The following is a 24,079-nucleotide window of genomic DNA, read 5'->3' on the forward strand; positions in this document are numbered from 1 at the left end:
GGAGGATCAGTGAGTCAGAGGAAACTCTGTAGAAGGACAGAATGCCAGCAGGACAGTCCACATACACTGCTACTCTGTTAGAGACAGAGGAGGAGGAGAGACGAGTTCCTATGTCATTGTGCCAGACAGAGTAACCGTCATCAGAGCATCTCAGACTCCAGGAATGATCATTCTCTCCAAATCTAGAGTCCGTACTGTTTCCTTTCCTCCTGATTCTTCTGTAACTCATCGATATATAAATTGTTCCTCTCCACTCGACCTCCCAGTAACAGCGACCAGTCAGACCAGTTCTACACAGCAGCTGAGGAACATCAAATCTGTCTGGATGATCAGGACATGATTGGTGCTCATTCACACGTGTCACCTTCCTGTTGTCTTCAGACAGTTTGATCTCTCTGTTCACTGTGTTTGTGTCGATGGTGAGTTGACAGGAATCTGATGGAGAGAACAAACACAATCCAGCTGCAGTTATTGATCATTTATTGACACTTTGATGATGACTCCTGAATGAGTGATGTGACAGTTTGAAGATGGTTGAATGTGAGCTGCTTTGTTGTCATGAATCAGATGAAAAACACACTTACACTTCCTCAGACCTGGTGTCAAGAATGGGACTCCAGCAGGCTCCACCCTGAAAGGAGGAGGGGGGTCAGACCATCAGTCTCTTTCAGCAGCAAACATGGACATTACATGTCTCTCAGACACACATTGTCCTCCACTGAGACAGGAACAGTCCAACATTTGGATTGCAAACTGCAGTGGATGTAGGAAGGACAGTTGGTGCTGCTGCAGCACAACTCATTTCTCCAAACACAGGAAAAGCTCCAACAGAGAGGAGAAAGGAAATCCCTCAGTAACAACCTGAAGAAACTCACTGAAGCCTAAAAGGACATCAGGAAACTAAGGAAACATTTCTGGAAGCTCAACCTGATTTAATAATCAGCATTAAAATACAATCAATCTAAACTCTGACACAACACCTGGATACCTGTTCCATCCACACTCTCACACACAGATGAAGGAATGAAACACTAAACAGCCCTGCTGCTGAAAACCTGCTGTGGCCTCACTGTAATATCCAGAAATACAAACATTAAAAAGGAGAAGCTGCATCACATTCAACAAAGAGTTCAACAAGAATCAAAGATTTGATCTCTGAGCTCAGACTCACAAACCAGGGAGAGGCTTCCATCATCACACACCTCTGACAAACACCTCCAACCTTCCAGCACTACCTCTACCAACCAACACCACCAGGTGGCGCTGCTGCACACATTTACAATGAGACCAAGAAGAAGAAGCAGCAACCTAAATCCAGCAGCTGCAGTAATGGCTTGTAAAAGTAATCCTCCCTTTACTCCGGCGATTCTGGATGTGCTGATCTTGTCTTTTTATTTTCTCAGTAAATTAATTTGAATTTTGGATCTGAACAAGTTCTTGAGCTCTCATTTCTACTTCTTCCCTCATCATCCACTGCAACTCTTCCTTCCTTCTGGAAAACAAAGAATTTTCTTTCTTGATTCCATTTATATGTTTGTTAATTTTCCAGATGTCGCCTCCTGGTGGAGATCAAACTCTCAAATGGATCTACTAAACTTCTAAACTTCTTTTTGCCTTATGAGTAGTTTTCTTCACTTTTACTTATTAGTTATAACAAAAAGATCATAGAAACTCCTGGTGTATTTATTCCTTTGTATTATCTGATTACGTTTAGAAACTGTGGAGCATTCATACACAGGATGGTGTAAATAATGATATAACTATAGCATTATTTACACCAATTCTATCATTTTTAGAGTATTATGCAGAACAACTCCAAGTAGTTTTTCCAGAGAAAGTCCTTCTACCATATATATTATGGAGTACTTACAAGTTCTTGTCCTAAGCAAGTCCTTGAGTGCTCAGCCATAAGATTCTCCGGGTGACTTCAGGAAAGGTGAGGGGTTAGGGAGGAGCAGTTTATTTACATAAACTCCAGATGTTTTGAGATAGCCAGCAAGCCAAGGCCACAGGGAGCCATATTCAGAAAAACAAATTCTCTTTAGATTGGCCAGACTTAAAATTTCCATCTGCCCTAGAGTCCCAACTTGACCATCTATTAATTCCAATCATCCAAATTAAAGTGGTCGTTTCCACAAGGCTGACACTAGCAACTTCTCCAAGATAGATTCCATCATGTTAGTGAGTTTTAGCATCCAGAGTTTTCCTGCGACAGTATCCAACTTGCACCTCGATCTCCCAGCACGTCAATTTGAGTGTTCGCTAGTCGGCCCTATCCATTATAAATTTTTTGATATGCCAGGTATCTGGCAACTCCAAACAACAGCATTCCTGTTATGAATCCGAATTAATCTAGGATGTATCTCTGAGTGTGTTTCTGCAGGACAAGTGGGCTCTCCTTCGCCTAGTCTTTTTGTTGAGAATATTTGATCAATTGCATTGAGAGATCAATTAGCCGGATTGTAGATTTGGAGGATGTGCAAAGAAAGGCTCCAGAAAAGCAGCACAAAAACAGAGTAAGCAGGGTGAGAATTGGTAGGGAGGGGAGCAGAGGAAAAAAGCATCCACCTTAACCGAGAGCTAGAGAGAGAGAAAAAAAGCGTCCAACAATGACCTTCCTCACTTTAATTTTCCTTTTGAGCTTTTTTTAGTCAGGAGAATATTCCAGAAAACTGGGTAGTGATGAATTTTTGAATAAATCTCATTTCACAAGCAGCTGATATCTTGTTGCACCCTAGTGTTAAATGAAGATCTGATTCATTTTATGGATCACCATCTGTTTTTGTTTCTCTTCCATCATTGAAACATCATCTGTTCTTACCCTTTAAATATTCTTCTACTCTTTCTTCACTTCCAGAACAAAATGAAGAAAGAGCACTTTCTTCACTTTTAGGCTACTGGCTTCCATCCCATTGTATTCCATAGGCATTGAAGTGGACACATATTACAGATTATCTAGACCTTTTATGTGGATTAACCAGTTCTAATCTATCTTTTATAACAGTTATCTCTGTTAGAAAAATTATCCTCCTGTTCATTTACTTAAGAGTTTATTTTTCAAGTTATGTTTTCATATTATTCTTTTCAAGTCATATTTTCACCATGTTATTAATTCATTTATAAATGCCATGGTTCCGAACTAAATATTCATCATCAAACTAAATATTTTCCAGCAGACTGACTAAAGACATTTCTCCCTCTTCCTCCTCTATCAGACCTTCTCTGCTCCTGCAGCAGGTTCCTCCATACCTGAGAGCTTCCAGTCTCCAGTGTGGATCCTTCAGACCAGCCGACAGCAATTTCACTCCTGAGTCTCCTGGATGATTGTAGCTCAGGTCCAACTCTTTCAGATGGGAGGGGTTGGAGGTCAGAGCTGAGGCCAGAGAAGCACAGCCTTCCTCTGAGACCAAACAGCCTGATAAGCTGCAGACACACAATTCATCACATGTGATGTTGAGAATATGGGAACACTGAGGTAGAGTCCAAGGTCTAAACAGGTCATTTTCAAGAGAAAAACATGCAAGAAACTGGTGCTTAACCTGTTAAAAACTTGAAATAGTAATAAAACTGCATTTCATTCTGCAGGTAATAAAAACCAACATTTCTGTCACTTATAGGATGGATGAGAAAGTGTAATAACTGCTGCTGCTGCTTGGAGGGATCTGTAATAATGCTACTTTTTGCACCTAGGATGCAACAATCTGTCAAGGTCCCAGAGTTACATTATCATTCAAGCTTGACACCCACCTTTTTAAATATCTATCTATTCTTTCAGCCTGGAGTAAATGAAAACCATCTGTGTTTATGTGCTGAGACCTAGATGATGAGACATGTCACAGTCAGACATCTATTATTATAACAATCTACTACTGAAATAATAAATGCATCATCATTGAGAACAGCTAATAGACAAAAATGTGTTTTCACCAACATTGAGAACATTTTACCTGAGAGTTTCCAGATTGCAGTTTGGACTCTTCAGTCCAGCAGAGAGAAGCTTCACTCCTGAATCCTGCAGGTTGTTGTTACTCAGGTCCAGTTCTCTGAGACTGGAGGACTGGGAGCTGAGAACTGAGGACAGAGCTTCACAGCTTCTCTCTGAGAGGTTACAGCCACTCAGTCTGAGGAGACGGAGATAAAAGTCTGTTATTAAACAATTCATAAAGATTTATATTTTTCTTTCCAGTAAACAATGTTTTTCTTGGACTGATTGAAAAAAATGTCCCGTTTTTCCAAAACATTAACATGACACCTCCAACTTTGTAGAACTGAACTATAGGTAACAAGGAGGCTGGCAAGAAAAATATTAAATTATACTATGAACTGCATTAATTCAGTGTCAGCTTCAACAGAAAAAGGGGATTTCTGCTGTTTCAACATGTAAGATCATGAATATTTGCTAATGAGAGACAATCTTTCTTCTACTCATTACCTGCTAGTGGCCGACATAGAGGAAAAAAATGCACTAATAAACAACAAAATATGACTCAATCATTACCTCCTCATTAACATATTTCTATAAAAATAAGCACAGTATCAATCTGTGTCCTTACAGAGCTTTGTTGGAGGCTTTAACCACTGGCAGCAGCCTCAGAAGAACCTCCTCTGAAGCAGAGTATTTCTTCAAGTCAACCACATCCAGATCTTTTCCTGATGACACTAAGATGAAACCCAGAGCTGACCACTGAGCAGGAGACAGTTTATCTGTGGAGAGACGTCTCCATCTCAGAGACTGTTGGATCTCCTCCACTAAAGAACGATCATTCAGTTCATTCAGACAGTGGAACAGATTGATGCATTTCTCTGCAGACACATTCTCATTGATCTTCTTCTTGATGTACTGAATTGTCTCCTGATTGGTCTGTGAGCTACTTCCTGTCTTTGTGAGCAGACCTTCTAGGAGTCTCTCATTGGTCTGCAGTAAAAGTCCCAGGAGGAATCGAAGAAACAAGTCCAGGTGCCCATTTGGACTCTTTAAGGCTTGGTCAACAGCTCTCTGATAGAGATCATTTATATGTGATTTGTTAAAAAGTTTAGAGAAAAATGATGGTTGATTTTCTTCCATCAGATTGACACCAGAGTTGATGAAGGTCAGATGAACATGAAGAGCTGCCAGAAACTCCTGAACACTCAGATGGATGAAGCAGAACACTTTGTCCTGGTACAGCCCTCTCTCCTCTTGAAAGATCTGTGTGAACATTCCTGAGTACACTGAGGCTGCTCTGATATCGATGCCACACTCTGTCAGATCTGATTCATAGAAGATCAGGTTTCCTTTCTGCAGCTGCTCAAAAGCCAGTTTTCCCAGAGACTCAATCATCTTCCTGCTCTCTGGACTCCAGTGTGGATCTGTTTCAGCTCCTCCATCATACTTTGCCTTCTTCACTTTGGTCTGAACCACCAGGAAGTGGATGTACATATCAGTCAGGGTGCTGGGTAGCACTTTTCTCTTTCTGGTCTCCAACACATCCTCCAGAACTGTAGCAGTGATCCAGCAGAAGACTGGGATGTGGCACATGATGTGGAGGCTTCGTGACGTCTTCATGTGGGAGATGATCCTGCTGGCCTGCTCCTTATCTCTGAATCTCTTCCTGAAGTACTCCTCCTTCTGTGGGTCATTGAACCCTCTGACCTCTGTTACCATGCCAACACACTGAGGAGGGATCTGACTGGCTGCTGCAGGTCGTGTGGTTATCCAGAGGAGAGCAGAGGGAAGCAGTTTCCCCCTGATGAGGTTTGTCAGCAGAACATCCACTGAGGTGGACTCTGTAGCATCAGTCAGGATCTCCTTGTTGTGGAAGTCCAGAGGAAGTCGACTCTCATCCAGACCATCAAATATGAACAGAACCTCGAAGTGTTCAAAGCTGCAGATTCTTTTGGTTTCAGTAAAGAAGTGATGAACAAGTTCCACCAAGCTGAACTTTTTCTCTTTCAGCACATTCAGCTCTCTGAACGTGAATGGAAATATGAACTGGATGTTCTGGTGGGCTTTGTCTTCAGCCCAGTCCAGAGTGAACTTTTGTGTTAGGACTGTTTTCCCAATGCCAGCCACTCCCTTTGTCATCACTGTTCTGATTGGTTGATTTCTTCCAGGTGGGACTTTAAAGATGTCTTCTTGTCTGATTGTTGTTTCTGGTCTGTGTTGTTTTCTGGATGCTGTTTCAATCTGTCTGACCTCATGTTCATCATTGACCTCTCCAATCCCTCCCTCTGTGATGTAGAGCTCTGTGTAGATCTGGTTCAGAACGGTTGGACATCCTGCCTTAGCAATCCCCTCAAACACAGACTGGAACTTTGTCTTCAGAACAGATTTAAGTTGATGTTGACAAACTGCAGCAAGATGTTCTAAATTAACACAAAAAGTGAAATAATGAAACAAAAATCATCTTCTCAATCATCATCTCAAGGTGATTTGAATAAATGTGATTCCATCTCTTCAGACATGAATAAATGTGTGATTCATCCATCAGGTCAAATCTTTATAGAAATCCTCTTACTACTTTGCAGACAGTCAGCCAGCTCCTCCTGCTTCATCCTCCTCAGGAAGTTCAGTGTGATCTTCATCACTGCCAATCTGCTGCTCCTCCTCTGCTCTAAATCGTTACCTTCCAACACCTCATCATCTTCTCTATGACGCTCTGAGCATTCTGGGTCATCTGGACTCAAAACCTTCTTGACATTTTTCAGTTCGTTCTTGACAAAAGTGACAATGTTGTCCTCCAGCAGCTGGAACAGAATAATAGATCAAGGACACATCAGACTGAAATCCTGGATTCAAGCACCAGATGAATGTTTGATGGATTGACAGTCCTCTGGTCTACAAACTGCAGCATGGAGATGACTGTGAGCAGAACCCATGGAAAAGTAGGTATTGTTCATGTACAGACCATAAATATGGAGTCCAGCTTTCTTTGATGGTGCTGAGCAGATGGACCACTGGGAACCTCTGAGCTCTGCCGGTCTATTCTGTGGAGGAACCAGGAACAATTAGGAAATCAGGAAAGAGTCTTCCAGCGATGTGTACAGAGAAAAAAACCAACAGTTTCACAATAAAAGTCCTTAGAACAGAAAAATAGATCATCACATGAAAACAATATAAAGACATTAGAAGTAGGAAGATGAACTACAAGAATGAAGACCAGTAACACAAGAACCACCCAGTAGACATTACAAAAAGTTGGTGCTGAATTTGGACTTCAAACAGTCCACACTGTCAGCAGATCTGATGCTGGGGGAGACTGTGTACCAGAGATTGCGGACAGTGGAAGTGAAGACTCTGCCCACACTTATCTTCATTACTGTGTGGGACATCCATCATCAGGTTCTGATGACTACCGTAGTTCTGAGGTGATGTGGACATGGAGGAAGTCTGAGATATATGGGTGTGTGTCCATGTGGTGTCCTTTCCTGGATGTTATAGTGAGGATTATAAAATGGATCCTGTAGATCCCTGGAAGCCAGTGAGCTCACATTGTATCTGTCCACACAGAGACAATGAGAAACTAAAGGTCCATGAAGTGATATCTGAATGTGAGCAGTGAACTAGATGATCTAAACAATTGTAAAGATTTAATGTTCCTGCTGATCCCACTAAGAACTAGCAGAACCTCTGATGGTCCAGATCAGCTCAGTTTGGTTGAGTTCCAGTAGATCTCACCAACCACATCATGAAGCTTTCCTTCCCTGCTGAACTGCTCTCACAATGCACACAGGAACCAAGTCCTGATGGACCAGAATGATTTTACCAGGTACTTCCCAGTGGGTCATGGAAATGTTTTCCACTGTTAGTCTGACATGGAGACAGGAAGCCGCAGAACATCATCATCAACACCCAGAGATGAAGATGTGAAGGTGTTTTCATTAGAACAGTTTTCATTATCTGATTTCTGTAAATATAACTGGAAACATCTCAGTTCTTACTTGTTCTGTCATGTAACGGTGCCATGTACTGTAGGTGGTGAGGCAGACGCAGATGGAACCAGGTTAGATGAATAAAGATGATTTAATAAACAAAAAAAATCCAAAACAGTCCAAAAACACAGGCAGCACGACTGAGCGGAAGCCAGGGCTCAATGTCGGTAGCAACCGGTATCACGAAGGCCTGAGCGCACATTAGACAAGACGCCAAACGAGACGAGGACCCGACAAAGACACAGACACACAGGTGACACTAAATACACAGGAGGTAATTACGGGGACGAGAAACACCTGGGGACAATCAAGGGGAAGACAGGACAACATGGAAACTCAGAAACACAGAAACTCGAAATAAATACACAGGAAAAACACGGAACATGACATGTTCAGTTTCCACGGTTACAGCAATTAGAGACAGCTCACCTCTCTGATGATGGAGATCCAGGAGATTTAAGGTCAGGAGGAGATTCCATTGAGATGTCACTCCCAGAATACACACAGCTGGTTTCTGGTTCACATATCTGATGGATCCTGATAGAACATTTTATTAAAAACTTTCTGTGAAATTTTTGCTTTAATAAGTATTATTTTATGTGACTCATTGTAAGATAAAATGCCCCCAGGCACAACAAAACCAGACAGATCATAAACTTGATGTTCTAAATTATTCTCATCAGAACCGGTCCAATCCTCCATCATGTTCATGATCATTGATCCTCCTGAATAATGTTCAGCCTTGTTTAAAGAGCAGAAAGATTTGTCTCTGAAACAAGCATGTTGATTTAAATTTACTGAAAGCAGTTTGGTGATCTTAGTGTTGAGCTCTGACATGGAGAAGAACCAGGAATCCTTTTTACTCTGATCATCCAAGGAGGATCTGATGGAGCTTCAATCAGAACCAGATGGTCAGTTAGACATCATCTGATTCTGAATGAGATTCACATTAGACATTATTTAGATTAATTGTTGAAATGGCTGATAATCCACCAGGGTGGATGATATTTGAACCTTAGAGATGAAATTGGAATCATAAAATTAATTCACAGAAACTTTTTTCATTCAGCATTGATCTTTATTCAAATTAAGAGAACAATCCAAATATTAACCTAGACATTAAATCCAGTTCAGCCTTTTGTATTTGTGTATTAGTATTAACATTGGATGAAAAAAATTAGTCTTTTTCATTTGGAAAATTTAAGTTGATGCAAAACAGAATAAAATGCAGTACAATATTTATGGTTCAAAGTTCATATCAGCATAACAATGATTGATGGAGGATTTTTCTTGTTCTTTATATTTTATATTTTAGAGGCTAAAGCAGAAAAGTGAGTTGATTCCAGTTAAGTAATTTGTTTCCTATTATTAAGTATCACTACATAAATGATGGGTAATCTGATGTCAGGCAAACATAAGATCACATTTTTAGACTTCTGTTAACTAGATGGACCTGGAGAAACTTTGAGTAAAGACTGTGGATCTGAACTAACCTGTTTTATACTATGACGTTCTTTCAGTCATTCTTTAAGATTCAGTTGGACTTCATTGTCTCCAATAAACTTCTACATTTTCATCTAGTCAACAGAAGTTTCAAAAACCTGTTAACTAGCATGTTACCATAGAGACATCAATGTCATTGATGTAATACAATTGAAAAGAAAACAACCTGAAATTCAGTGTAATGTTTTCATGACAACAGAACCCAAGCAAACTTGACATCATCGCATGGTCACAATCTCAGATATAAACATAACAATTACAGCAGTTAGAAACAGCTCACCTCTCTGATGGTGGAGATCCAGGAGATTTAAACATAATGGGACGATCCTTTGACCTGTTGCTCTTAAAGGACACACAGCTGGGTTCTGGTCCTGATTGCAGTGTTTGATGGATCCTGATGGAAACATAAATATTAAAACTTAATCTGTTCAGTCTGGATGAAGCACCAAAGAGGAGCAGCAGCAGCTTCATCACCACGTCTGTTCTGGCCTGATATAGTGAACGCTGTGTGAAAAGGGCTGTGGACAGTTAGAGATGGTGACCTCACCTCCGACGTTTGCTCTGGCTCTCATCTTCCCCACACAGAGTGGTTTTAGAGGGAGGGACTCCCTCCTCTCTGTCCTCACACTGATCCATGCTGCTGAATTCACATCAGCTCACACACACTTTCTACCTTCACCTGCAGAGGAAACACACATCATTCATCTGCACATCAACTATGATCATCCTTTACATCATTAGAGCTGGAAAAAGATCAGCTGCTCCTCCTCTGATTGGCTCTTCTTCTCTGCTTCATATCAGTGTCAGGTGAATGCAGTCAGACAGCAGAGAGGCAGAGGAAGCTGCCATCAGCTGCTGCACTTCTACTATCAGTCCACTAGATGGAGACATGGAGCAACATTTACGTTCACTGATTCAACCTGAACAACAGGAAGTATTTTAGTTAATAATTATTAATCTCTACAAGTGGATTATCTGCAGTGTCAAAGATTAACTATTCTTTTATCTGACTGAGCTAAACATATTTCTACATTAATATTTTATAATAATAATAGTATATAATATTTTTTATTTTGAAAGGATGCAGCAGGATACTGTTCTAACCAAAGTTCCTGGAAATAAAATTATAAAGCAGTTTGTTCAGAGAAAACAAAGAAACATCAGCTGTTCATCATGTTGTTTGATTTCAGTTTATTTGTAATCTAATGATTCTGTAAATAAACTTCCAAATAGCAGAGATAAAAATTTGAGCTGAAATCAGAAGTGAAGCTGTTCTCCAAACATCAGAGATTACACAGAAATAGGAAAGTTCCTGAAGACAAAGTCCAAATAGAAAACATGACCTTACAGTTTGTTAAACGATCCAAAGACTTGATGAAGAAAATTTAAACAACAGACTGAGACCCAACAAACGGACTGGAGCCACACCTGAACAGGTAAATTCAAACCGAAAGTAAATGTGACGGATGTTGCATAATTTGTGATGTCACAGGTCACCTAGTTTGTAGTTTTTTCCTTCAGAGCAACAGAACCAGGAAGTAGAAGCTCTGAGGTGAAATCAGAGGCAGGTTGATAAAATCTTCATGAGGAAGTTCTGATAAAAATGAGGGTGTACTTACGTTTGATCATGACTGTGGTGATGATTGATAGTAACAAAAACTGAAGAACAGTATTTTAGTTTATTCATCATGTCATAGAGAAAAATGTGAAAATGCATTTTTCAAACTAATATTTTCACCATGTTGTCCATACGTTCATTCTAAACTAAATATTTAATTCACAAGCTAAATATTTACTTTGAAAACTAAATTTTTGGAAATAAAAACTTAGCTAAATATTTAGCTTCAAAATAAATATTTATTTTGCAGAACTAAAACATTATTTTCCAAACTAAACATTTAATTTTCAAAGTCAGTATTTATTTTCTAAACTACAAATTTAATTATCTATTTTCATGTCTAGTTGTTCAGTCAGACGCTCCATCTTCTTGTCATGTTCCAGTTTTTCTCCATTCAGCAACAGTTGTTAACCCACTACTAACATAGTGGGTTAGTGAACTGTAAAAATAATTAAAGTGTAAATACAGGCATAAAAGTTAGCATGCTAGCCCCTCAGTTTTCCCATCAGCCACTTGAGTTTCAGGATGACCAACATTTTTCAAGATGGCTGCTAATTTTGAGCCTTTTAAACCAGTTATGGACATTAAATGTTCCCTGTTTTCATGACATGGATGAACTTTAGGTTCCTTCATGTGTTTTCAACTTTGGTCATCCTATTTATGCACCTTTAAAATAATAATATGTAGCAAAATTAGAAACTGATGTTTAGTGATTTAGTGTTAGCTTCTTATAACTTTTTAAGTATTTGGTGGTTTAGCATTATCACTCACTAACTTTTTATGTGCTTAGTAGCATCAGCCTCCACTTACAGTATTTTTTTTTATGTTTAGCCATTTATCGTTACTTTCCACAAATTTTTCTATGTGTTCTGTGGCTTAACGATAATGTCCGCTAATATTTTAGTGCTATAATAACTTCTTTAAATGCTTTATGTGTTTAACAGTTTGACATTAGCTCAACTAAAGTTCTTGTTTTCAAATTAGCGGTTAATGAACCCACTATGCTGGTGAACATTTTCTTTAGCTGTCATAATAATTTATTTTATTACAAACATAAATTCTCCATTGCAATCATGACTGCCATTTTGAAAAACGCACACCAGAAAAAGAATCAAGATCAAGAAAATAAATATGATTTCTATGTTTCAGGTTCTGTAGGCAGTGATTTGACACCAAACACATTAATCTAATTGGCAATTTTAGCGCACAAAAATGTATAACTATCAGTAAATATAATTTATATAAGTCCAATTATCTATGATTTTAAACCAAAGGGATTATATGTAATAAATACTGACAAATGTAGTGCAAAAATAAATTGTTCTTGTTGATCCTCTTGAAAAATGGCCGCCATCTTGGATCAGTTTTTTTTTTCAAAAAGGCTACACCATGCTAACATCTATCATCTTATTGATTAATTAAATTAGATTTATTATTATCCCTCTTATTTCTGATTACTAGTAGAAGTAGATTCTGGTTTGTAACTTTTGCATCTTTGTCAGTAAATTTTATTTAATTATTGGGGGACGATAAAAAAATGTCAACGAATAAACTAAAAATTTATTTTTTGAAGGTGAAATAATTAATTGTTTAATGGAAATGGAAAATTAATAATGTAGGATTAATTTATTTACTTGTGAAATGTGAAACTGTTAACATTTTACAGAATATCCTTATAAAATAAACAAGAAACTGAATTTAATTTTATAATTTAAGAAACAAAACTTATTTTTAGAGGAATTACACAATAAGAGACTGGTATATTTAGAATGTGTTATATTAATTAGGATGATAATTGGGTATAGCCAGTGAAAACCACTCATTTATTTAACATTTGTATACTACATAAAACTGGGACACAAGTTTGATTGAATTAATCTGATACAACTAAAACTAAACTGATAAGTGGCAACTTTCTTAAAAATAGTTTTCTCTTGTATAAAGAGAGCTAACCATCTTTTCATAAAATGAAGGGCTAAATATTTCATATGTTGAATTTAGAAAAAGAAACACATTAAATTTGTACTTTCATTCTGTGTAAAAAGTATTAAATACAGATTGAATTAATATAAAACATGTAGTTTTTTCACGTTATTAAACGTCGGCAGCCCTCAATATCAACAGTACTTATTTTTCTGTTATGCCTCCATTCTTCTGTCATCGTCACATCCTTGTTTTTTTTATCAGCCATTTTTGGTTCAGATGTAGATGCTGCTCCATCAAACATCTTATCGAGTGTTTTGTTATCAAATGTAAATTTAAAATATAGCAGAGATGCAGCGATCAGACCTTTTCTGTCCAACACTGATCTCCAGTTTTCATTCTGCTCTGATCTTCCAGTTCCTGGGATTTTTTCTCCAAAGAGAAAAATGTTCTGCAGGTTCTGAGTTTCAGGTAGAAGTTCTGAATGAAACAGAAAATGTGAAGATTTTCTCCATTTTATTATTCAAAGCATCATCATTAGACCTTCAACTGGTTTCAAGATGGGAATGTTTTCCTGTAAATAAGGTATTTATGAAAGAGAGTTGATGAAAAAATCTTTTTAACACAAATATTTAAATTTGAACAGCAAATGAACCAAATGCAGTAGAAGAAAATGCTTTTATTTAAAACACATGAAGAAAAATGGCAGCAAATTTACAAAAGGAAGATTTAATATTCAAATCTGACATGTTTAGAAAAATAGGAGCCGATAGAAAAAGAAAATGATCAGTGATTGAGAAAAACTGATCAACATTTCAAAGAAATCTGATGAATGAAAGGAAAAAAGTAATAGAAACAACATCTTGATATTCAGTGTGAAGCTTTGACTGGAAACAAACAGGTAAACATGAGGATCCTGGAATAATCCTGGAATAATCCCAGCTTCCATATTTAAAGGACTGGAAGAATAAAAAGTTTCCAAGGACTCAATCAGAATTGTTTCACCAAGAAATAGATTGTAGAGACTGAACTATCTGTTCAACAGTGAGAGAGTTTCTCTGACAGGAGGAAAATCTTTAGACTCTTCAGACTCAATTTAGCACAGAAACACTGAGGAACCATAACTGAACCAGACACCAAATCCAGGAATCAGAGGTTCAGTGAATGTGGTGTTGAAGGTGTGGAGGAGGATCAGTGAGTCAGAGGAAACTCTGTAGAAGGACAGAATGCCAGCAGGACAGTCCACATACACTGCTACTCTGTTAGAGTCAGAGGAGGAGGAGAGACGAGTTCCTATGTTATTGTGACAGACAGAGTAACCATCATTATCAGAGCATCTCAGACTCCAGGAATGATCATTCTCTCCAAACCAACAGTCTCTACTGTTTCCTTTCCTCCTGATTCTTCTGTAACTCACTGATATATAAACTTCTCCTCTCCACTCGACCTCCCAGTAACAGCGACCAGTCAGACCAGTTCTACACAGCAGCTGATACCAGTTATCAAATCTGTCTGGATGATCAGGATATGACTGAAGCTCCTCCACATATGTCACCTTCCTGTTGTCTTCAGACGCTTTGAGTTTTTTGTTCACTGTGTTTGTGTCGATGGTGAGATGACAGGAATCTGATGGAGAGAACAAACACAATCCAGCTGCAGTTATTGATCATTTATTGACACTTTGATGATGACTCCTGAATGAGTGATGTGACAGTTTGAAGATGGTTGAAGGTGAGCTGCTTTGTTGTCATGAATCAGATGAAAAACACACTTACATCTCCATGGACCTGGTGTCAAGAATGGGACTCCAGCAGGCTCCACCCTGAAAGGAGGAGGGGGGTCAGACCATCAGTCTCTTTCAGCAGCAAACATGGACATTACATGTCTCTCAGACACACATTGTCCTCCACTGAGACAGGAACAGTCCAACATTTGGATTGCAAACTGCAGTGGATGTAGGAAGGACAGTTGGTGCTGCTGCAGCACAACTCATTTCTCCAAAAACAGGAAAAGCTCCAACAGAGAGGAGAAAGGAAATCCCTCAGTAACAACCTGAAGAAACTCACTGAAGCCTAAAAGGACATCAGGAAACTAAGGAAACATTTCTGGAAGCTCAACCTGATTTAATAATCAGCATTAAAATACAATCAATCTAAACTCTGACACAACACCTGGATACCTGTTCCATCCACACTCCCACACACAGATGAAGGAATGAAACACTAAACAGCCCTGCTGCTGAAAACCTGCTGTGGCCTCACTGTAATATCCAGAAATACAAACATTAAAAAGGAGAAGCTGCATCACATTCAACAAAGAGTTCAACAAGAATCAAAGATTTGATCTCTGAGCTCAGACTCACAAACCAGGGAGAGGCTTCCATCATCACACACCTCTGACAAACACCTCCAACCTTTCAGCACTTCCTCTACCAACCAACACCACCAGGTGGCGCTGCTGCACACATTTACAATGAGACCAAGAAGAAGAAGCAGCATCCTGAATCAACCAGCTGTAGTAATGGGTTGTAAAAGTAATCCTCCCTCCACTGCAGAAGTTCTGGATGAGCTGATCTTGTCTTTTTTATCTTTCTCAGTAAATTTATCAGAACTTTGGATCTGAACAAGTTTCTGCTCTCATTTCTACTTTTTCCTCATCGTTCACTGGATTTCTTCCCTTCTTCTGGAAAACAAGGGATTTACTTTCTTTCCTGATTCCATTTATATGTTTGATTATTTTCCAGATGTCGCCTCCTGGTGGAGGTTAAAATAGCAAATAGATAGAAATACTATACTAGTAAATTTCCATTATTTCCTTATTAATGTGTTTTTCTAGATGCTGCTTCATGTGTTTTATATCTTAACTCAACTTTATCAAATTTGTGAGTTTTGCTTAAAATCCAAAGTTAGTTGTTTCTCTATCTGAGAACTTTTAAACATCCATCTGACCATCATGAAGCTCCTTTTCTTCTCATCTTTGCTTCTTGCGGCTGATTGGTCAGGAGCTCCATCCAACATTGTTATAAAGTTCTTTCTATCCTCCGTAGATCATCATGGAAATCTAACTGCTGAAATCCTCCGACTCTCTGATGAATGATGTGACAGTTTGAAGATGAATCTGAATATTTTATTAATATATTCCGCGTTCCTATTTATCTCCATTAAAGACCCTCCACTCTTTAATTTTCCTTGTGAGCCGTTCTTAGTCAGGAGAATATTCCAGAAAACTGGGTAATGATCTCAGCCTCCAGATGAGGCGTCTAATAATCTCATTTCACAATCAGCTGAAATCTTCCTGGACACTAGAGTTAAATGAAGGACTGATCCATTTCCTGGATCAACATCTGTTCTTGTTTCTTAAACCATCCAAACATCATCAGTTCTTACCCTCTAAATAATCTTTTGCTGTTTGTTCACTAACATGTGTTCTGTTTTCATCCCTTTGTATTTTGCATTGGGATTATCTAGACCTTTAATTTGGATTTACTAATTCTAATCTAACTTTCATAATTGTTAATTTCATCTAATTTATTATTGTCTCTATTGCTACATATTCTAGATCAGTTCCTCTACTTGATTCACTGAACATAGATAATCTTTTCTAGATGTTGCTCATCTTTCTGTTCCTTTCTTTCTCTCATTGAAACATTTTGTCATGTCTCTTCAATACCAATAATTTCTGCTTCATGGTGTCATTGATCTGTATATTTTAAACTTCCTGTCCATCAGCCAATCAGCTTCTTGTATTTTCTCAGTAGATCCATCAGTGGAAGCCCCGCCCAGCCCATGATGCCCATTTATGTATTGTTTTTTTATGTATTGGTATTTTTAACCTAAACAGGCACCTAAACCTCCAAATTTGAAAGCTGACCTGCAAGTATAAAATGCTGCGCTGGCCCTCATAACGCTGTTTACTGCTTAAACCAGTGAGTTGTATTTGTGTTGGAGGTAAAGAGCAGGCACAGAACACACTGAGGGATTTCATCAAAAGCTGGACCTTTTTGCAATTCCTCATAAAACTTGTGACATGTTGAATAGACTACCACCATACTCCTCTGTAGCACAACAGCAGCCATTTGAGAACATAATGAGGAATTTTATTTAGTTTCTGCTCTTCCAGTCGCTGCTTAATGTCCCATTTTATTGCAGGTGAATGCAAAGCCCTGTGATGGACTGGCAACCCCCTCATGGGAGAAACCCAATGCTCAGACAACGACTGCTTGAGATACGTGCCATCAATCCATCCACAGTGGCCCCTGCAAACTGTTTACCTTTATTGTTTCGGTATGTTCCGGAAATCCTCATATAACCATGTTAAGGTGTTCATCTTATACCAATTTATATTCAGTCAAATCGCAGTCTTCTGATTTGTTTTCAAATCATTAAGTTCCTAAAATTTCCTCCTACAGATTAAATATTCACAGCTGAAAAAGTATATTTTCATTTAAACTTTAACGTTAAATCTTTTATTGAGAGACAGTACCAAAATACTTTATAAGAATATCAATAGTTGAGAACTTATTCAAGTTCTTCCTACAGGCAATTACTCTAAGATGAAACAGACAAAAATATTTTCTAAAGTTCTAACCAGCAAGAAATAGTTTATTTATATGCAACTTGAGGCGAGAATATCGTGTTTTAACTATTGCTGGGATTTGATTAAAATAGTTAATTTCAGGGTTTGTAATTAATTAAGCACAGTTAATCCGTTGCAAATTATATGTTGACAAAATAACCAACATTTTAATTCAAAACCCCTTTTTGCTGCTAAATTGTTGAATAAACAAAGTTATGAGCTCAGAAACAAAGATACTTGTTTTAATCTGTTACTTATCTTATTCAGCCACTATATTGATGCAAAATGGTACAATAAATTCAATCAATTCAGCTCTCAAGTATTTCAGGAACGCCTGATCAATCATGTAACTCCTTTAAAAATCTACTTAGAAATGTGGGTGTTAGACGCTGTAGATGCTGGCGACAGCTTTGGATTTGTGCTGCTGTTTCGCACTGAAAAGGCATTTAGGCTTGAATAGTTTTGGTGATAAACCAACTCCTTTTCACACAACTTGGACACAATAGTCTTCTCTAACATCGAGTTGTTGTTTGCAGATGTCACTTGTGCGTATCAGAAATACAAAACACTAAGGAATTTCTTTATTTTTTACATTTCGGTAGTTTCTTTGCTAATACCCATCCGATTTTTACTGCCAATTTATTCATTATCCATGTTTAAAAACTTACAAAGTAAATAAAAATCATAACCCTATACCAAAGCAAAACTAAGCAGAACTATTTGAAATATCAACAGATTAATCAGACACGATAAAGTGCAATAGGAGAAGAGTATACAATTTTAGTAAAAAGAGATTTAAATAAAAAATGGTTTGAATTATTAGATTTGGGTTTTGTCAAGTTATCTGTTGTATCTTACCTGCAATAGATGAAATCTCAATGACCTCATATTGTAGGAACAGATTTTTTTACTGCAGAACATCAGGGTAAAGCCTAGTTAGTTTTAGGAAACCAATGCAGATGTATTGACTGTGGTCCAGTGTGGTTCAGTACGACTAATGGTTGGATACCAAAGTGGCACCATTTCAACGTTCATCAAACAACATTTTCATAAACTGTTATGAATGTTTTGAGGTCACATTGGGATTATCTAGACCTTTAATGTGGATTAACTGATTGTAATCTAACTTTCATGATTATTATCTCTAGTTAATTTCAACTCATTTATTATTGTGTCTATTGCTACATATTCTAGATCAGTTCCTCTACTTGTTTCTCTGATCATAGATGATCTTTTCTAGATGTTGCTCGTTTTCCTGTTCCTTTCTTCCAGTCACTGAAACATTTCTACTTATTCTAAAATCTACATTTGCTTCAATACCAATAATATCTGCTTCATGATGTCATTTATCTTCATATATATTTAACTTCTTGTCCATCAGCCAATCAGCTTCTTGTATTTTCTCAGTAGATCCATCAGTGGAAGCCCCGCCCAGCCCATGATGCTCCTGGTTTGTGAAGACAGAGAGACAAACTGAACTCTGATAGGAAACAGTTTCAAACTGATTTTCTCTCTCCAACCTCTTGGTTCCACATGGAGCTATATTTGGCCCCCTGCTGCTCTGACTACCATGTCATTGTGGTTCCAGTAGATGGGTCGGTTTCATGGGTTCATTCAGCACCATGTGAAAGATTAGACGGTTTAAATGGGCGGCTGTTTGCAAAGTTACACAACCAAAATTACCAGAGATAATTTGAGTTATTAAACTGCCATAAGAGACAAAAGGGGTTCAAAATGTTATCCATTAAATTATAAATGACATGCTTGTAAACTAGATATTTAATTATCAATCTAAATATTTAGCTTCAAACTAAATGTTTCCCAGCAGACTGACTAAAGACATTTCTCCCTCTTCCTCCTCTATCAGACCTTCTCTGCTCCTGCAGCAGGTTCCTCCATACCTGAGAGCTTCCAGTCTCCAGTGTGGATCCTTCAGTCCAGCCGACAGCAGCTTCACTCCTGAGTCTCCTGGATGATTGTAGCTCAGGTCCAACTCTTTCAGATGGGAGGGGTTGGAGGTCAGAGCTAAGGCCAGAGAAGCACAGCCTTCCTCTGAGACCAAACAGCCTGATAAGCTGCAGACACACAATTCATCACATGATGAGAATGTTGAGGTAGAACCCAAAGTCTGAACTGGTCATTTTCACACGAGGAAAACACACAAGAAATTGGTGCTTAATCTGTTAATAATATGAAACATTAACAAAACTGTATTTCCTTTAGTAGGTAATGAAAATCAACATTTCCCGCATGATGGTTGAGAAAGTCTGACAACTGCTGGTTGGAAAGATTTGCAATAATGATCCTTTGTTCAACTAGGATGAATCAATCTGTCAAGTACCAGAGTTACACTAACAGTCGAAGCCTGACCTCCACTTTTTAAAATAACTCTCTTTTTGGTTCTTTCAGCCTGGAGTAATTGAAAATTAGCCATTATTATCACAGTCAGAAATCTATTATTATAACAAATAATAATTATAATTACATCATCTTTGAAAGCAGGTAAATAACAAATATCTGGTTTCACCAAGATTGAGAACATTTTACCTGAGAATTTCCAGGTTGCAGTTTGGACTCTTCAGTCCAGCAGAGAGAAGCTTCACTCCTGAATCCTGCAGGTTGTTGTTACTCAGGTCCAGTTCTCTGAGACTGGAGGACTGGGAGCTGAGAACTGAGGACAGAGCTTCACAGCTTCTCTCTGAGAGGTTACAGTCACTCAGTCTGAGGAGATACAGAGGAAAATATTAAATAATTCTTCAAAATGTATGCTTTTTTCCTCAGTCACTGATATTCTTTTGAAAAATTGAAAAAAAAAAATTTTTCCACATCTTTATGCTACGTATATTGTGAACTGTTTTTTTCTATAGTTGGGCCTCCAGCTTTAAAAGACTGCAATACAGCAGCCGGCAAGGAGGCTGGCAAGAGAAACATTAATTTCTGTAATGAACTGCATTAATTCAGTGTCAGCTTCAACAGAAAAAAATAATTTCTGCTCCTTGAACATGTAACATTATGAATAGTCACCTATGAGAGCAGGTCTCTCTTTTACTCATCATTTGCCAGCGGCCAACATTGAGAAGACAATTCACGAGTAAACAAACTGATAAAGCATGACTCAATATTTATCTCATCATTGACAGATTTTTATCAAAAATAAAAACAGTAACAATCTGTGTCCTTACAGAGCTTTGTTGGAGGTTTTAACCACTGGCAGCAGCCTCAGAAGAACCTCCTCTGAAGAAGAGTATTTCTTCAGGTCAAACACATCCAGATCTTTTCCTGATGACACTAAGATGAAACCCAGAGCTGACCACTGAGCAGGAGACAGTTTATCTGTGGAGAGACTTCCTGAACTCAGAGACTGTTGGATTTCCTCCACTAGAGAATGATCATTCAGTTCATTCAGACAGTGGAACAGATTGATGCTTTTCTCTGCAGACACATTTTCATTGATCTTCTCCTTGATGTATTTAACTGTTTCCTGATTGGTCTGTGATCTACTTCCTGTCTGTGTCAGTAGACCATGTAGGAGTTTCTGATTGGTCTGCAGTGAAAGTCCCAGGAGGAAGCGGAGGAACAAGTCCAGGTGTCCATTTGGACTCTGTAAAGCCTGGTCAACAGCTCTCTGATGTACAGACGTTAGTTTAGGTTTATTAAATAATGAAGATTTCTTAGATGCTTGTGTTTCTTTCATCAGGTTGACACCAGAGTTTATGAAGGTCAGATGAACATAAAGAGCAGCCAGAAACTCCTGAACACTCAGATGGACGAAGCAGAACACCTTGTCCTGGTACAGACCTCTCTCCTCTTTAAAGATCTCTGTGAACACTCCTGAGTACACTGAGGCTGCTCTGATATCGATGCCACACTCTGTCAGATCTGATTCATAGAAGATCAGGTTTCCTTTCTTCAGCTGATCAAAAGCCAGTTTTCCCAGAGACTCAATCATCTTCCTGCTCTCTGGACTCCAGTGTGGATCTGTTTCAACTCCTCCATCATACTTGACCTTCTTCACTTTGGTCTGAACAACCAGGAAGTGGATGTACATCTCAGTCAGGGTTCTGGGCAGCTCTCCTCCCTCTCTGGTCTCCAACACATCCTCCAGAACTGTAGCAGTGATCCAGCAGAAGACTGGGATGTGGCACATGATGTGGAGGCTTCGTGATGTCTTCATGTGGGAGATGATCCTGCTGGCCTGATGCTTATCTCTGAATCTCTTCCTGAAGTACTCCTCCTTCTGAGGGTCATTGAACCCTCTGACCTCTGTCACCATGCCAACACACTGAGGAGGGATCTGATTGGCTGCTGCAGGTCGTGTGGTTATCCAGAGGAGAGCTGAGGAAAGCAGTTTCCCCCTGATAAGGTTTGTCAGCAGAACATCCACTGAGGTGGACTTTGTAGCATCAGTCAGGATCTCCTTGTTGTGGAAGTCCAGTGAAAGTCGACTCTCATCCAGTCCATCAAAGATGAACAGAACCTGGAAGTGTTCAAAGCTGCAGATTTCTTTGGTTTTATTAAAGAAATAATGAACAAGTTCCACCAAGCTGAACTTTTTCTCTTTCAGCATATTCAGCTCTCTGAACGTGAATGGAAAAATAAACTGGATGTTCTGGTGGGCTTTGTCTTCAGCCCAGTCCAGAGTGAACTTTTGTATTAAAACTGTTTTCCCAATGCCAGCCACTCCCTTTGTCATCACTCTTCTGATTGGTTGATCTCTTCCAGGTTGGACTTTAAAGATGTCTTCTTGTCTGATTATTGTTTCTGGTCTGTGTCGTTTCCTGGATGCTGTTTCAATCTGTCTGACCTCATGTTCATCATTGACCTCTCCAGTCCCTCCCTCTGTGATGTAGAGCTCTGTGTAGATCTGGTTCAGAAGGGTTGGACTTCCTGCTTTAGCAATCCCCTCAAACACAGACTGGAACTTCTTCTTCAGACCAGATTTAAGTTTATCTTGACAAACTGCAGCAAATTGTTCTAATAACACAAAAAGTAAAATCAGTAACTAAACAAAATTATTTTCTGAAGATGGTGTTAATAAATGTGATTCCATCTCTTCAAACATCAGTAAATATGTGATTTATCCATCAGGTTAAATATTTGTAGAAATGCTCTTACTGCTCTGCAGATGGTCAGCCAGCTTTTCCTGCTTCATCCTCCTCAGGAAGTTCAGTGTGATCTTCATCAGTGCCTCTCTGCTCCTCCTCCTCTGCTCTTCATGCTCACCTTCCAACACATCATCATCATCTCTCTGACTCTCTGAACGTTCTGGTTCATCTGGACTCAGAACCTTCTGTATCTTCTTCAGCTCATTCTTCACAAAAGTCACAATGTTGTCCTCCAGCAGCTGGAACAGAACAATAGATGAAGGACACATGAGACTGAAATCATGGAGCCAAACAGCAGATGGATGTTTGACAGACTGACAGTCCTCTGATCTACAAAGTGTAGCATGGAGATGACTGTGAACAAAACCCATAGAAAAGTAGCTCTACATGTACTCACCATAAATATGGAGTCCAGCTGTGTTTGATTCTGCTGGACAGACTGACCACTGGGAACCTCTGAGCTCTGCTGGTCCACTCTGTGGAGGAACCAGGGACAATTAGGTAGTCAGGAAATATTCATTCAACAGTATTCACAAGTGAAATAACCAAGAGTGTTATATTTAAACTCCTTGAAGCAGAAAAGCAGAGCATTACATGAACACAATACAAAGAAGTTAGAAAGAGGAAGATGAACTATGTCATGGAAATTTGTGTTATCAAAGAATGAGCGTCTGTTCCAATAACTAGAGAAGGATTAATCTTTTTTATTTTTATCCAAAGTAAAAACTTTCAAAGGCCCATCTCACTGAACACAGTCAGTAGAAAAGCCCTGAACAACACACATCACATGATTATATAGTCAGTCACATTATATAGTCATCAGCAAAGAACACACCCAAAGTCTAAGTTTACCTCCATTACCAGGGGGAAAAGAGAGCCAAATTCTTACCCAATGTCATGAAACTGCCCCTCACCTCATTGGAGGGAACAATTTCAATTGGACTTTTGTTTTAAAAAAATACCCAACATCACTGTCAGGATATGACAGCTGACAGGGAGTCTTATCAGAAACCTCTAGTTCTCTCTTACTAAAGGAGAGCTAGAAACATAGATATAAGTGCTTTGACACATTCACGGTAACAAAACATTCATATACACAAAACACTATCAAAACAATATTAAAACTCCCAGCCTGGTTCATCACTCAAAACCCCAATCATTGGTAAGACTGCCAACCTGACTGCTGTCCAGAAGGCCATCATTGACACCCTCAAGCAAGAGGGTATGACACAGAGATATTTCTGAACGAATAGGCTGTTCCCAGAGTGCTTTATCAAGGTACCTCAGTGGGAAGTCTGTGGGAAGGAAAAGGTGTGGCAGAAAACGCTGCACAACGAGAAGAGGTGACCGGACACTGAGGAAGATTGTGGAGAAGGGCCGATTCCAGACCTTGGGGGACCTGTGGAGTAGAAACATCCAGAGCCACCATGCACAGGCGTGTGCA

The 24,079-nt window shown here is 38.8% G+C and overlaps 1 protein-coding gene and 1 long non-coding RNA gene across 3 annotated transcripts in view; one reads left to right on the forward strand and one right to left on the reverse strand.

The window, feature by feature from the left end:
* The window catches only part of LOC114149750 (protein NLRC5-like), a 1,536,511-nt gene that overhangs the window by 408,738 nt on the left and 1,103,694 nt on the right, over positions 1-24,079 (reverse strand). The window contains exons 20-22 of the mRNA XM_028025804.1: positions 20,078-20,251; positions 19,432-19,605; positions 3,948-4,121 (exon numbers count right to left, since the gene is read on the reverse strand). Of these exons, the coding sequence (XP_027881605.1) occupies positions 3,948-4,121; positions 19,432-19,605; positions 20,078-20,251 (522 nt within the window). The remainder of the gene's footprint in view (positions 1-3,947; positions 4,122-19,431; positions 19,606-20,077; positions 20,252-24,079) is intronic.
* On the forward strand, positions 4,979-22,727 carry LOC114149835 (uncharacterized). 2 transcript variants are annotated; one of them, XR_003596601.1, is made up of 3 exons: positions 4,979-5,090; positions 21,250-21,320; positions 22,656-22,727. It is a non-coding gene; the product is annotated as an uncharacterized LOC114149835 (long non-coding RNA). The 2 variants fall into 2 exon arrangements; XR_003596600.1 differs by lacking the exon at positions 4,979-5,090 and having other exon boundaries at positions 21,210-21,320.

The sequence above is a fragment of the Xiphophorus couchianus genome, chromosome 8 (assembly GCF_001444195.1).
Source record: "Xiphophorus couchianus chromosome 8, X_couchianus-1.0, whole genome shotgun sequence".
Taxonomy (NCBI): Eukaryota; Metazoa; Chordata; class Actinopteri; order Cyprinodontiformes; family Poeciliidae; genus Xiphophorus; species Xiphophorus couchianus.